This window comes from Pelobates fuscus, chromosome 11 (genome assembly GCF_036172605.1).
Source record: "Pelobates fuscus isolate aPelFus1 chromosome 11, aPelFus1.pri, whole genome shotgun sequence".
NCBI classification, from domain to species: Eukaryota; Metazoa; Chordata; class Amphibia; order Anura; family Pelobatidae; genus Pelobates; species Pelobates fuscus.
In genome coordinates this window covers 93,292,579-93,308,999 of record NC_086327.1, presented here as the reverse complement: position 1 = coordinate 93,308,999, position 16,421 = coordinate 93,292,579, and the positions used below count along the sequence as shown (strand labels likewise).

Here is a 16,421-nt window from a genome sequence, read left to right as displayed (position 1 = left end):
CATATAACTGTGAGGTATAAAACAATTTAATTGAATGTCCATATTTATAACATTTTTAAATGTCCATTAAAAAAAAATTTGAAAACAGTATAGAAAAAAAAAATTCCACAATGTTTTTTTTTTTTTTTAAATACACAAATGCCGGGAAAATTGAAATAAACTTCAATATTGAAGGAACATATTTGCAATGATGATATTCTACTGTAACAAAATAGTACCATTAAACCTATCGATTGCCTCTTGACGCAGGCCGCCGGTGATTCCACCATCTATCCGTTCATATTTATATCCCTCATATTCAAGAAAATCTTCAAGTAAATCCAGCATTTTTGTCATCTGTAAAACGGAAGAAATGATTGGTTATATAATAATAATAAATAGCAAAGAAAAGCAACAGTAATAATTAAAGGAATACAGTGAAATTCAGCTTTTAAATGCTTTACTATCGCTTTTTTCTAGAAGTGAGTAATTATTTAGATTATTAAGAAATACAAATAGATTTTGCAATGATGTTCAGTGAAACATGCAAATATACATTTAAGAGAACACACAAGAGAGCCATGCAAAAACAAGCTTTGATTTTTGACAGATTTTTGTGGAATTTCCAGAGGTCAAGCTTTTTATGTGAATTAATTTGCTATTCTTATTTAAGATGTCCAGGTAGAGTCACTGGACTTCTGCAAAATGAGGTACATGTTGCAGTGCCCCTCTAAGCATTGTTAACTCAAGGGTCCACTAATGAAACAGTTAAAGCAATAATTATATTAACCACACCCTGCCGTGACATATATAAACGAATATCTGATAAATGTAGGATATGAGTTTCACATTGAAAGGCATCTCTGCAGTTCCTGTGGTAGATAACAAGGCCTGCGTAATTTTATGATAGATAATATATACGCGACATGTTTCAGATAACAACGGAGAAACAGGAAGTTTACTTCACACCTTTTATGAATCTTTTAAAGTGAAACGGGATGAAAATGGATTCCAGAGTGCTGAAAGGTTTCTCACATTTAAACATGGAACTTTAATTTAGTGTACTTAACTAATTATCTACCAGAAACAAAGTAACAGATGCAGATGACTGGATTGTTGGGAAGAAAGACTACAAGTATCCACAATATTTTTTATCGGATTGCTATCAGCCAATGAGAACATCCTGGAATGGCCATGCTTACCTTTATAGGGACATCTAGGTTCTTTTGTAGAAGACAGGATATGGCACAGGGAGCCAGGTAAGTTTTCAAACCATACTAAAATAGTTTGACTATATATTGTGGAATGGGGCTAAGGTACTCCTGAGACCATAACCACTACAGCGGGCTGTAGTGATTATGGTACTTGAAGAGTTCCTTTGAAACAGAAGTTATAATTATGATTCAACCCACTACTATTAAACATCAAAAAACACCAGCACATTAAACACTCCATTTGTCCTTTTGTCACCTGAACAACTTTAGCTTAATGAAGCAGTTTTGGTGTACAGAACATGCCCCTGCAGCCTCACTGCTCAATCCTCTGCCATTTAGGATTTAAATCCCTTTGTTTATGAACCCTAGTCACACCTCCCTGCATGTGACTTACACAGCCTTCCATAAACACTTCCTGTAAAGAGAGCCCTATTTAGGCTTTCTTTATTGCAAGTTCTGTTTAATTAAGATTTTCTTATCACCTGCTATGTTAATAGCTTGCTAGACCCTGCAAGAGCCTCCTGTATGTGATTAAAGTTCAATTTAGAGATTGAGATACAATTATTTAAGGTAAATTACATCTGTTTGAAAGTGAAACCAATTTTTTTTTTCATGCAGGCTCTGTCAATCATAGCCAGGGGAGGTGTGGCTAGGGCTGCATAAACAGAAACAAAGGGATTTAACTCCTAAATGACAGTGAATTGAGCAGTGAAATTGCAGGGGAATTATCTATACACTAAAACTCCTTTATTTAGCTAAAGTAATTTAGGTGGTTATAGTGTTCCTTTAACACACAATTCACTGATTATTCTCAGGATTACTTCCTAAAGTGAAAACAATTTCAAAATGTAGGTCAAAATAGCTGACATGGTATGATTCTCCAAGTCCAGTTTGACTATATTGGTCTAAAATTCACAACAATTCTCACTTCAGGGAATGTTTTTGCTAGCGTTTACTTAATCCTGGGTAGAATAGTTTTTTTTTTCTTTTAATCTTCAGGTATTTGTGTGAGTGATTTTGTCAGTTACATATATTTCATACCTGAGAGAAAATGAGAACGCGGTGTCCTCCGTCTTTCAGCTTCTTTAGCATTTTTTGTAGCAGCATCAATTTTCCAGATGATTTAACTAAAGCATTTCCATCATATGATCCATTTGGTAAGACGGGAGCTTCCTGCAACCAGAGATGGCAAAAGCATTTTTAATCTAAGATTTCTTTTTTTTTTTTTCTTGTTCCCATTATAAGGGTATACATTTTATCATCGCGAAAACAGATTCTAAACAAACAGAATATCTCCGAAATAAATAAAAAAAAAAATCTATGAAAGTTGGTCCTACAGTATTAGACAGAACAATAAGGCTCAAATATATAAAAAAAAAATGCTGAAGTTTTAAAAAAAAGTTGTAATTTTATTTATTTCAAAATGGATAAATACTACTCTTTGAGCTTGTATGACATAAGAGCACAAAATGTTGTTGTTTTTTGCATTGTTAATCTACAGAATAGCAAATAACATGCTAAAGGCCAATGGTTCAGCATGGTCAGGGTGGGCCCATCAGTCTTAAATAATATAGATAACCTCAGCTGTGGTCAAACTCATTCCTAGCCTCCCCTCGGTTCCTCTGTTTGCACTGATCATTTTGAGCTCCGCAATAAAATCCATTACAGAAAGTACCTAGGAGCACAGTGCTTAGCAAAGTTATACCGCCTCTAAACTCCACTGTGTTGGAGGAACTGGTCAAACTGCTGCAGTCTCACACGCGGTGGATCTGTTCGATCAACACACCAGTTTGTAATTAATAAACATATTAAACGGGATCTATATATATCCAAACTGAAAAAAGATAGCCAACTTAGAAATATTTATTAGGAATGAAGAAAACTATTGCATCTTATTGGTAGCATGCACAACGTGCCTCTCTTTCAAAGATTCTTGCTGTTATACAGTCCAACAAGCATACATTTATATGTGCAATATATGTTTTCTTCTTCTTTGATTTTTATACGATATTGATAAGGTTTCCTTGTTTTGATATATTTCAAAACTCTTAATTAAAATTATTTTTAAATTAAAAAAAGAAAGGAAACCTTAGGTATATCCCTGGCCCCAAAAGAGAGTTAAACACGGTGGGGTATCTCTGCACACTGACATTGGTTGACCAATTTCAGAGGTATAGTATTTATTAAAGAAATATAGCATAGATATGAACATTACCATGTTTATGATAGGGACAAAGATCAGAGGTATAGTATTTCTTAAATTAATGTAACATAGATATGAACATTACCATTTGTGATTGGGAGCGCTTTCTAATTGCTACTCCACCAGATAGGAATTAATTGCACTGGGAACGTATGTCAAATAAAGTTACAATTCTTACCACAGCAGCTACAGGAAACAGGTATGGGTGATTGCAGCATTTTTTTAAATCCATCATGATATTCAGTAGGGACACCTGGTTTCCACCCCCTTTGGAGTTCAAAGCCTCAAAGTTTCTGGTTAATATAAACTTATAATATTTTCTGGGGGGGAGAAAAACAGAGAGATCCAATGTGAAAAAAATATTAATAACAAATTATTAATGCCATGAATACAAGTAAAAAGAGCATATATATATTGTTAGCAATAATATTCATATTCATTATCATGACTTGATGTAATAGTGGCTCAAGATGCCTCAAAATGTCTGCTTGTAAAGCAAGATGATGGCAAACAGAAAATAATGAGAGATAATTCTTTGTATAAACTTTAAATTTTTCATAAGCTGACAACCAACTTTAAAAACAGCTCAATTAAAAAAAGCTGGGTTGTGGAAAAAAAACAAACGACAAAAAAAAAAAAAAGACAACTTTCTTTAAAATAGCGTTTTGATAACTCTCCATAGCTATTAACTTGTTTTGGCAGGAAGCCAAATAATGCACATGGCAGAAGCCCGGAGGTCCTGCAAAATTCTTCATTTGTAAAATTAGCTCAGAGTCTCAAACTTCAATTTAAATTATAATACACGCAAAAATAAACTCTTCATTAAAATCTCCATCATTTTGAAAGATCTGTTTTGCCCTAAGGATGGCAGCTGCGTGTTTAGTAAATGTATTTTGTGATGGTGTCTGGAGCCTTGCAATATATGTATTCCAACCGAAAAGCAGTCACAAAGAACAGAAATGAGACACAGTTTTGGATGTTGACCTAGAGATTAGAACCACTGTTCTAATTGCATCACTCGTCCACCCTTTCCCGTTCCCCTCTGATACAAACAGTATGGCCAGTTGATATCCCATTGTACAGCGCTACGTAATTTGTTGTCGCTATATAAATAATAAAATAATAATAATAATTATAATTATAATTAATAGTGAGCTCTTTTCTTATTTTTTTTTTCTTGAATGTACTTGAGATGGCGACAGTAGGACATATTGGTACTTCCAAGATAGGCCTGCAGATGGTGCTAAAGAGTTTGACATCACCCAGGCGATTTTTGTAAATATTGGTCCAAATGCATTTGCATCCGCTGCAAAACCCACATTGTAGTAAATTCATAAGGCAGCGTTGGCAATAAGTGACATAATGCCTCAAAATGCAAATCAACAAAAAAGGAAATCATATTTGTAGGTGCAGCACAAAAGGAAGCTAGCTGCAACTGTCATAAGTGTAATAAGCAATAGTTTATTGTTATAATGTTCTATTCGAAATACATTCCATTTATTTGCTTATTTCTCCGTCATTGAAATAGTTAATATCGGAAAGGGTTTGGTTGCCTGCAAACGTCTAGTTTTGTCATTATTGCGAAAACATCTGTCTATATGTTGCGTTATGTGTTTTACGCTTGTTTTTTTCCCCCTTGAAGTGTGTCCTGATTGTAAAGATGATACAGTTATAAATGTAAAGACTTATTAAAATAATGGACTTCACTTCTATGTAATTTGATCAATCTCTGAGGTCAGCTGGAAGTCAGCCGACGGTCAAGTTACACGAGTTCTGAAAAAACAGTGGGGCACTGGAAACTCAATAACATCCTCATACAGCCTTACATGAGTAGTGTCTATCCTACTTTATATATAATTTTAAATAAGCGATATGTGAAGATCAGTGAAAACAGCATATGGCCAATTCAGATAAAGCATTTTATTATGCTATAAACAAAACCATGAAAGAGCCTTTTTTCCATAAATAAACAGAATTTTCTGATATATTCTTGGCTTAATTCTGATTCATTCGTATACACCTATGCATGTTTTTGCACACAAGCACAATTTATAGTGGAAAACTACCACCGTTTGAGATGCAAAATCATGAAACAAACAAAAAAAAGTACAATTTTGTCATGTAGATTAAATTTCAGTAACGCTGCCAAGTTCTTAAAATTCCCCTTTGCGAAAAGTCAGCTTTCCAGCACCACGTGATACAAAGGTTTTCCTTCCAAAGAAAAATATTTGTGTTTTTATTTTCCCCCAGAGCTTTATGTTTTGTATGCCAAAATTTGAATTCATGGCAAAAAATAAGAAAGCAAAGCAATCATTTTTCATCAATAGTTGTCATTTTAATGATAAGGAGAAAAAAAAAATACAAGATGTTGTTTAGCAGGGTTTTAAATCCACTTACTTCTGCAATTGGCTGAGTTCCACCCGGACTATTAATTCTGTTTTGGCTGGCATGTTCTTAAACACATCTGCCTTCAGTCTTCTCAGCATGTGAGGACCTAGTAAGTCGTGAAGTTTCTTGATTTGGTCCTCCTTGGAGATGTCAGCAAATTCTTCCAAGAAGCCTTCTAGATTACTGAAAAAATAAAGTTGGTTGGTGGTAGGGATATGCACTTGACAAATCAGTCAATAGAAACTTATTTTAAAAAGGAAAACAGTGTGTGAGTGCCAAAGGGAAAATAAAAATGTCTGTTCAATAGTTTGTTTTAGAAATGTTTCATTCATGGGCTAGGAAAAGCAGGAAATTAAGTCAGCCAAGATTAGGCATCGTGTGGCATTCCTGCAAGTGTGACTGCCATTCTGGTGGTTGTGGACTATGGCACATGTAGTGGAAGGCTGGCTACAGGAGTAGAAACTACAAACAAGGATCCCAACCTGAGGTCAAACCAGTACATTGACTCATCACACTCCATTTCCATTTTTAACCATTTAAAGAACACATGATGGCCTATGACATCATGCAGTGCAGGGTTTAATACCCAGAGACAGCATAGACTATAATGCAGCAAAAGTAGGTATCTTTCAATTGGGGCCCACAGTTAGCGGACCAGACTGAAAGGAGAGCTATGAGCAGAGCTCAAAGTGAGCACTGTTTATGGCCCTTTAAAGCTTGTGGTAGTGTGATCGCTGAAAAGACCGTGGAGAGGGCTCCCTGCCTAGCCCTCTTCTGCAGCTGCAGGATCAGTGCTGGGCTCTGCCAGCTGGCCAGCACCAATCTTTGTTTGCAGTAGCTGCAGCATGCACCTGAGCAATTCCGCATTGCAATCACACAGTACCGAGTGCTCACTGAGTTCTATGTACTGTGTGAGCTAGGTAATCCCTCTGCTGATGTCAGTACTGGGAATCCCTTGAGTGGTGAATTAGGGAGTTAGATTAGGACTGGGATTATAGGTAGCATTATGGGTTATATTAAGAGTTGGACTAGGGTTTTGATTATGGGTAAGATTATAGGTTGGATTAGGGACAATATTAGGAGCAGAATTAGGGTAAAATATATAATATATAAATATATAAAAAAAACAAAAAAACAAGAATATTCCTTGCACTCACGCTTTCATATTCAATGCCGGGTGCAAAAGCCAGCCAGCTGTTGTTCACATAAAGTATCAAAAATGATGGCTGCACTCCTTGGTCTTCATTAAAATCCAAGTAACTTTATTAGATATGCATTAAAAATTAGATTAACGTTTCAGACCCACACTGGGCTTTCTTCAGGATCGTTTTTTTGATCGTGAAGAAAGCCCAGTGGTGGGCTGAAAAATTGATCTAATTTTTATTGCATACCTAATAAAGTTACTTGTGCAGCCATCATTTTGGATACTATATATATTCATAGGCGTGCGCACAGGGTGTGCCTGGGCACACCCTAATCCCCGCGGCACGCCTATGTATTGAGTCCGGCAGGGGAGATCTCAGGATCTCCCCTGTCGGCTCATGCAGAGCCGGCGCTATCCGAGCGCTGGCTCTGCTCTCAGCCTCCCTCCCCACCGACCCACAGGCAGGGAGGGAGGCAGGAGAGGACCCGGGGAGCTCAACCAGCAGCTCCGCCGGGTTCCTCTCGCGAGATCTGAGCGTTGCCGCAGCAACGCTCAAATCTCGCGAGAGTGAACTCTAGCCCCGCAGGGTAGAGTTCACTCTCCACTGGACCACCAGGGATGGCGGTAGCATGGTCCCCCCTCCCTACATACTTAAGATAACAAGGGAGGGGGGATATTAACTAAACGGCACCTCACCTCCACTGGACCACCAGGGAAGGCAGCAGGAACAAGAATCCCCCCTCCCTACATAAGGTAAGAAGGGAGGGGGGATATTGAGTCATGTACCCCCACCTCCACCCCCCACAATCACCCACACACATACAGCACACACACCCACACACACATCACCTACACACATACAGCACCCACACACACACAGCACCCACACACACAGCACCTACACACATACAGCACACATACAGCACCCACACACACACACATACAGCACCCACACACACAGCAACTACACACATACAGCACACACACATACAGCACACATACAGCACCCACACAGCACCATCACACACATATAGCACCCCCACACACACAGCACACATACAGCACCCACACCCACATACAGCACACACACATACAGCACACACACAGCACCCCCAAACACACACACAGCACCCACACACATACAGCACCCACACACATACAGCACCCACACACAAACAGCGCCCTTACAAACACAGCGCCCTTACACGCACACACACACACACAGCAGTGTGTGTGTGTGTGTGTATAAATATATATATATACACACACATACATATACACGCGGCGTGTGTTTGTGCTTTAGGGTGCACACCCTAATGCAATAGGCTGCGCACGCCTATGTATATATATATTTTGTAGATTGGATTAGCCATATAAATCCAGTAGGCAAGATGCCAAAATACCAGAGTATTGCAGTATGCAATGATACCTTTTTTATTGGACTAACATAATATTTCAAAGACAAGCTTTCAAGAGTTTTCCTCTCTTCCTCAGGTCTGAAGCAATACTGATCAATCTGATAGACTTAAAACAACTGATGTTAGAGAACAGGGGGGACGGGTGCGGGGGTGTCATAAATAGCAGAAGATGTGCCTGAAAGTGAAAGGTGCAGGTTGGCGGAGAAAACCCGAAAAAGTAAACAGAGAAGAGTCAATAAGCTAGTTAAAAACACACAAAAACAAGAAGACAGCAGAGCAGGGCATGCAAGTATATAGCTGCATATATGTATGTATATAAATTGATCCAATAAAGGTGAAACGAGAATACTGAAAAAGAACTACATAAGACATTAAGATGGGTGTTTATATAAAGTTTTGGTAGTATGTGAGAAAGCCAGAGTCTACATTAAGTCCTTCATTTCTGGTTTTGAAACGTGTGCTCATTTTCATCTCAAATGTCTTTAGTTCACGAGAGTCTTTGAAATTTCCTTTAAGAACTTTAATCCTGAGGTTTTGGATGGAGTGACCAGTCTGGGTAAAGTGATGACCAACAGGGGTACAATATCCATTTTCCTTGTGGTTCTTGATTGAGTGTCTGTGTAGATTCATTCTGAGATGCAGCTTAAGGCCAGTTTCTCCAATGTAGCAGCCTTTGTCACACACTGTACACTGTATCATGTACACCACATTTGCAGATGTGCACGAATATGATCCCTTAATGTTGTATGATTTGTTATTGCGTCTGGCTGTGTTATTTCCACTTTTATGTTGACACAGTTTGCAGAGTGATTTGCTGCATCGTACAGTGCCATTCTGTGTGAGCTCCTGTTCTGTGGTCAATTTGCTGCGGACTCTGGCTTTCTCACACACTACCAAATCTTTTTATAAACACACATCTTAAGGTTTTTTTTTTTTTTTTTTTTTTTAACTAGCTTATTGGCTCTTCTCTGTTTATTTTCTTTTTCTGGCTATTCTCAGCCAACCTGAACCTTTCACTTTCAGGCGCATCTTCTGCTATTTATGACACCCCACTCACCTCCCTCCCTCCCCTTCACTCACATCAGTTGTTTTAAATGTTTAACTCTATCAGATTGATCAGTACTGCTTCAGACCTGAGGAAGAGAGGCAAACTCTCCAAAGCTTGTCTTTGAAATATTATTTAGTCCAGTAAAATAGGTATCATTGCATATGCAATACTCTGGTATTTTGGCATCATATATATATCACTGTACTCGAGAATAGTAGCATAATACATATATGGGGTGTTTGCAATAGTCAGACGTGTTAATTCCCCCAAAATACAATGTATGGAAAAAACAAAAACACACAAAAAAATAACTAATTTGGCCTAGGTTTCTGATAAAATGGTTAAATGAAAAGTGGCAAATGCTCTTCGTTAAATAGCCTGGGGAATAGTTCTACAAAACTAAACTTTTGTGTAGCAGTTTTAGATTACGGGACTACAATTACAATCTCAGCATGCCAAATTTGGCAAAGTTTTAGGTTTAATCCCATAATTCACTCACCTTTTAATACTCCTTCCTAACTAAGCCCGAGTTACCAGCAGGGATGCCATGTCTTCCCTCCCCCATACCACCTCCTAGACAGGCACAGAACCTAAGCTAAATTACCAACGATATAGAGACGATAGCTAGACACTAGCAAACCTGTTGCCTAATGTACGCCCTGATGGCCACACCATAACACAGCTAGACACCAGGTCGCTAGACCCACTAAGAGTAAACATCACATTTACGCTGTAAATCTTTTACATGAAATAACCATTTTGATTGCTTTTATCGTTTTTTATTTTTTATTTTTTAAATGGTGTAAACTGGCTGGGAATATTATATGCCTACATAAATGACCCACAGAAAGACACTCTACAACCCACGGAACCCTATCTCTGGCTCACCGTAAGCCCCACCTTGGCCAGTTCTATGTGGGATACACTAGCTATAGTTTTTTTGCAACCTATAAAATAAGAACCCCAACTCCCTAGCTAAAATATCGGGAGACAGAATGTATAAATGTTAGTCTACTCAGTGCTTGTACTTGTGAGTGGGGCATAAATAAAAATCTTTAAAAAAAAAAAAATTCACTCCTTGCAGTATTTGTTTTAAAATGTATTAAAATTAATTGAAACCCTAGACATATTGGGCATTTTAACAATCAGGACGAATTAGTGAATTTATTTTCAGCTAGTTTCCTTTATTCCCCTTTGGTGTGTAGAAATTATTAAAGGGGCACTAAATTCACCAGAACAGCTTAATGTAGTTGTTCAGGTGTCCACAGTCTGTCCCTGCAGGCATATTTTTTGCATTACTGTCTAGTTACACCTTTAGCGGCAGTCACTCAGACAGCCACTAGAGGTGCTTTCTGGGTCAGCGCTGCACAGTGTGCAGCACTGACGTTCAGAGTCTCCACATTCTGCGCTGTTTGGCGCAAGTGCGGTATTTGTCGTACATATGCAATTGCCTCCCAATGGTTTTCTATTGGAAAGCATTGAAATTGGCTGGGATCATCAAATGTGATAAGAGACTGACGCGGCGCAGAGAGACTGGCATGGTGCTGGAAAAAAGGGAAGTAAAATACCTTTCTAAAGAAAGGCAAGGGGGACCAGCAACCTAAACAGTGTTTTTACCACTATAGTGTCAGAAATATACATTTGTATTCCTGACACTATAGTACTCCTTTACATGTAAAACTGGGAGAGAGAAAAAAAATACATATTTTTCTCTTTTTTATTGCTATTTAGTATTGTGTTAAGTATACATATAGAGTATCAAAAGAAAGCCCTATTAGGTAGCTGGACATGCATTCATGCCAGGCTGTTCTTCAAATTCTTTGGGCAGATATTCCCCCTTTTTGGGTATGTTCCCCCCCTTTCGGCAGTTCTGGTTATGTCATTCGCGTCAGTGGCACTCCCTTTTACCCCATCCATAGACTTAATGCTTCACTGGACACTGTGGTTAGGGGTATGGATTTACTTGAAAGAGGACAGTGAGATATTAGCATAGGGTATGTGTTTTCTCATAGCTGCATCCTATGAGTTTCCCTCCACCACCATCTCCATCAGATACATGACGCTTGGGAGGTAGGACTGTTTTAGTGTTTTTGGTCGATACGATTTTGTAATTAGGCCCATCATAATTGTCAGCACCAGGCCCATTGGGCTCTTAATCAGGCTCTGACTAGAAATCACTGTAAGATACATTGTTCTTGTTATAAATTACATATCAGCTGCATAAATTGTTATTAGTAAGTCACCTATAATTTCTTAGAACAGCTCTGCCCCTGGTCACATCCCCAGTTATACCCCTAAAATTAAAGTGTCCCTCTTTGTCCATTTGAAATTTGGGAAAACATGCATCCCATGTATGCCTTATTTAGATTTTAGTTTATAGCCCCCTTTTTGCATTATCCTGAAAGCAACAAAGTGATTTATACATGTAGAATTCACTGTTGACCGGTGAACATTTACTTTAATGGCCATTGCAGTGGTACTAAAAACCTCTGTTATTTAATGTACATTGGGATTGTGTTCAGGTAACATTTTATTTACAATTAAAAAAAAAAAAATCGCCTGTTGTGAGGAAAAAAAAAAAAAAAAAAAGAAAGCCCTATTTCTTCTTTAACAGTGATCTTGCACGTAAACAGGGGGACGTTTTGGTAGAATGAATACATGGCAAAAGTGCCAAAAAGGCCTTGATCACAAATGCATTGCAGATCAAAGAAGCCATGGTCCTTAAGGGGTTAATTTTATATTAAATGTTTATACCAAACTAAAATAAATGGACTACGATAATAACAAAAAATACTATAGGTACATAATACATCTAGTATTGTGCTTCGATGTAGTAGCCCCTACAACTCTGTATAATTGTGGCCTGGGAAAAAATGACCCTCTGCCCCTTCCCTGCCAGGTGTCCACTGGGTACATGACATTCAGCAAGCATACCTATAGCCAACAAACATTGTGCCAGGTATAAAAAATATAACCATTCATATGGAAGAATGAGGATCAAAAATCACTTAACTCCCAAAGTCCTCCTGGAGGTCTGATGCATACCTATGACCTCCTTCAGTGCTCCTCCCATTCTCCATTGAAACGGTGAGGTTTGAGCCCTTTTATGATGTGACACGTGTGCGCAAACATCATGATAACGATTAATGTCACGCAATGTCCATTTTGCTATTCTTTGTTTCTTATGTAAAGCCCAGCTGTCCTAATAACCAGTTTTTATTATTTATTTATATCTACACTCTGCGTTTTAGGTCTCCCTATCCTGACAATATAAGTGAACAAAGCATGTTTGCCAGTATAATTAAAATATTGTAAAAAGTAGAAAACATTTCTAATTGTGAAGAAAATTAATTTCCCACTAATCATTTTTTACATTTATGAAGGAGCTGGAAAGAAAATGGGAAACATTTGGATTCATAAATTCTTGTTTTCAATATACCAATATATACAAATGTATTTTTTAAATCAATATACTAATGAATAGGGCATTGAATACATTGATATAAAATGTATTTATCATGCCAAACCTTCAAAAACTGTACACTGATTTCATTTATTTATACAGGGAAAAAAATGGAAGTTGCGAGTATTCTATAATCAATACGCATTTTAGGTGACTCATCATCTTTCACCCTGCTGTTGCTAACATGGTCTGCCTCCCACATTTCAATTATTCATGATTGTATTTTCCACAGTTGGAAACAACAGAGATTAATGATGTCAACATGGCTTGAGAACGTGCAGTAACAGTCAGTCAAAAGAAATTACAGAACACTGTCGCGGGAACAGCAATTGGCTCCAGAAACAGGTAACATATGTTGCATCTCCTAAATCTCATGCCTAGAAAAATGTTGTTCTGAAAACATCTTAATCAATGTGATCTTTTCCTTCTAAAAAGGCTTCTGTGCATTCATGGTGTCCCAAATTTTTAGGTCGCAAAACGTCAACCTTACACAACTTGGAAATGAAATTGAATTGTTGTCACAAGGTGTAATAAAGGACTATTTTCATAAAATTAAAGTGTTGAATTATTCTTCTGATGCGAATTCTGTTATGCTGCAAGGTCAACTCAATTTACAACAGTTCCTGAGTGGAGAACAACTCTTTCAATTGATTTTAGAGTATATCAGAATGCGACATAGTTCTGCAGCTGGGTGTAAACCTGTAGGTTTAACTTTCTATGTCTCGTGTTAGATGACCATCCACAGCACTCTGTAAATATGGACTTGGAATTCCCTTTGTGACTCCTTAGTTCTGGAGATGACCCTGTACCCGCTCTTGGAAGAGAACTCCACTGCCTTTCAAAGACATAAATGTCCTCTGCTGAGACTAATCTACTCCAACATTACAAGGCATGCACTTTCAAAATGTTTCCCAAGAATCCTAGCTTTCACACGTCCATATACCAATAAAATAAACACTTCACCACCCCAGGATTTGACTGGGGTCATCAAAACACTTAAATAACCTATATACATCTCCACACATCTCACGCAAAACACACACAAGCTTTATTTGGCTAGGAAAAACGAGCATTAAATATAACAAAGTAAGCAAAATAAAAATAAAAGAATGCCAGTTACTACGTCCTAAACATACATTTTATTTCACTAACATGCTTTTTTAGTGTAGTGTATTAGAAACAATTAAAGACAATAAAACACAGTAAAATAGAATCACTTACTTAAATCTTTCGGGTGTCAGGAAATTCAGTAGGTGAAATAGTTCTTCTAGATTATTCTGGAGGGGTGTTCCAGTTAGCAGCAATTTATAGTCAATCTTGTAGCTATTCAATACCCTAAAGAACTTAGAAACAACATCATGTGGTGATAACATCACAAACTCTGTGAGTGTGTGTCTGTGAGTGTGTCTGTGTGATTTTGTATGCCTCTCACTGTGTGGTGTCTGTCAGTGGGTGGGTGTGTGTCTGTTAGTGAGTGAGAGTGTGTGTGTCTGCGTCTTTGTGTGTGTAGGTCAGTGAGTGTGTAGGTCAGTGAGTGTGTAGGTCAGTGAGTGTGTGTGTGTGTGTCTGTCAGATGGTGTCAAATCAGTGAGTGTGTGTGTGTATGTCAGTGTATCTGAGAGTGTATCTGTCAGTCAACGTGTGTGTTAGTCTTTAACAGGAAGAGGTGTGGCCTTGATAGGAAGGGGTGGGGCAAATTTAAATTAGGGGGTGCCAGAGTTTCGTCATGCCTAGGGCAGCACAGATCCAAAATACACCACTGCCTCCAGAGTAGGTTGTTTTCTCCAAAATGTATTATCAATCTGGGCTTTCCATGGGGCTAAACATTCCTTATTTGCCCCTCTAACTGAGTTGTGCATCTGGCCCTATTGTTTAAGTTTCTTAGTCCAAGTTAGCACCTCATTTGTGAATCGCAACCTTTTAAGTTCAATATATTAAACTTAAAATGCACTGTTAATATGGAATATATCCTTTTTTCCTGCTGATCGATTACCAGTATAGAGGACTATGACAGGAAAGGACGAGAGATGCATGGAAAAGTCTGAGGATTTTATTTTGTTTTTTGTTGTTTTTTTTTTTTTTAACATGCTTGGTGGTAAGAACCCAGAGTTCTCTTATTTCATTATTTAATACTTTATTGCATTTACTTGATGCCTGACGAAAACTCTTTATAACAGAAAAAAACAATGAGTAGGAATTTTTGTTTTTTTTTAAACTGCACTATGAGCTTGAGTTACCTACTTTTGATTGGTTGTTCTTCAGTCTGTGAGCTTCATCCACCACAAGGCATGCCCACTCAATGGATCCCAGTATTGCATGGTCAATAGTGATGAGTTCATATGATGTAAGCAGCACATGAAATTTTATTTGGGCTTCTTTCTAGATACAAAAATAATATCATAAGTTAACTAAATGGGTTAACTGTGTAAATTATTTTAAGCAAATATAGGGACAATTAAGAGTTACTTTATCCTCACTGAAGGAGATTGATTTTTTTTGTAATTAAAATGAAATCTTAAAAAAACACACAATAAATTAAAAGTATTTTCCATGGATTTTTAATATTAGATTTTTATGTTTCCTTTTCATCCGTCTTAACAAATATGCATTTTTTAAGTATGGAAAATTTAGAAATCCACAGATCTTTATGCTGTGACTGGGTGCCTCCATCTTACCTCCTCATCAATAATTGTTGGTAGTCAGCATAGGAAAAGTATACAGAGATGGAGATAAGAAACAATGTTTTAATGGCTCCTCCTCTTTTGTAACATATGCCTTGCTGTGCCTGGACTGTATTAGATTGTGATGGCATTGGCCAAATCTTAAATATAAATTTTAAAAGTAAGTGCAGCATCACGTGAGCAAATAGTTAACACAAGTTATAGATGATTTTCAATTTCTTCACTGGTGCAATTTCCAGAAAAGTGATGTCTCGCCATTAACTACATAAACACAATGGCAAGACTAACCAAAAGCTAGATTCCAAAATTACCAATTACCAAGAATAGCCTGCTTTCTTTTTTCTTTTTGAGAAATCCTGTTTTAAAGGACCACTCTAGGCACCCAGACCACTTCAGCTTAATGAAGTGGTATGGGTGCCAGGTCCAGCTAGGGTTAACTAATTTTTTTATAAACATAGCAGTTTCAGAGAAACTGCTATGTTTATCAATTAGTTAAGCCTTCCCCTTTTTCCTCTAGTGGCTGTCTCACTGACAGCCGCTAGAGGCGCTTGCGTGATTCTCACTGTGAAAATCACAGTGAGAGCACGCAAGCGTCCATAGGAAAGCATTATGAATGCTTTCCTATGCGACCGGCTGAATGTGCGCGCAGCTCTTGCCGCGCGTGCGCATTTAGCCGACGGGGAGGAACGGAGGCGGAGAGGAGGAGGAGAGCTCCCAGCGCTGGAAAAAGGTAAGTTTTAACCCTTTTCCCCTTTCCAGAGCTGGGCGGGAGGGGGTCCCTGAGGGTGGGGGCACCCTCAGGGCACTCTAGTGCCAGGAAAACGAGTATGCTTTCCTGGCACTAGAGTGGTCCTTTAAACATCAGTTTGTGTATTGTTAATTA

General features: G+C 38.0%; 1 protein-coding gene across 1 annotated transcript in view; it reads right to left on the bottom strand.

Annotated features, from left to right (window-relative positions):
* The window catches only part of CHD5 (chromodomain helicase DNA binding protein 5), a 224,360-nt gene that overhangs the window by 70,025 nt on the left and 137,914 nt on the right, over positions 1-16,421 (bottom strand). The window contains exons 16-21 of the mRNA XM_063436199.1: positions 15,099-15,236; positions 14,079-14,200; positions 5,794-5,967; positions 3,575-3,716; positions 2,235-2,366; positions 219-336 (exon numbers count right to left, since the gene is read on the bottom strand). Of these exons, the coding sequence (XP_063292269.1) occupies positions 219-336; positions 2,235-2,366; positions 3,575-3,716; positions 5,794-5,967; positions 14,079-14,200; positions 15,099-15,236 (826 nt within the window). The remainder of the gene's footprint in view (positions 1-218; positions 337-2,234; positions 2,367-3,574; positions 3,717-5,793; positions 5,968-14,078; positions 14,201-15,098; positions 15,237-16,421) is intronic.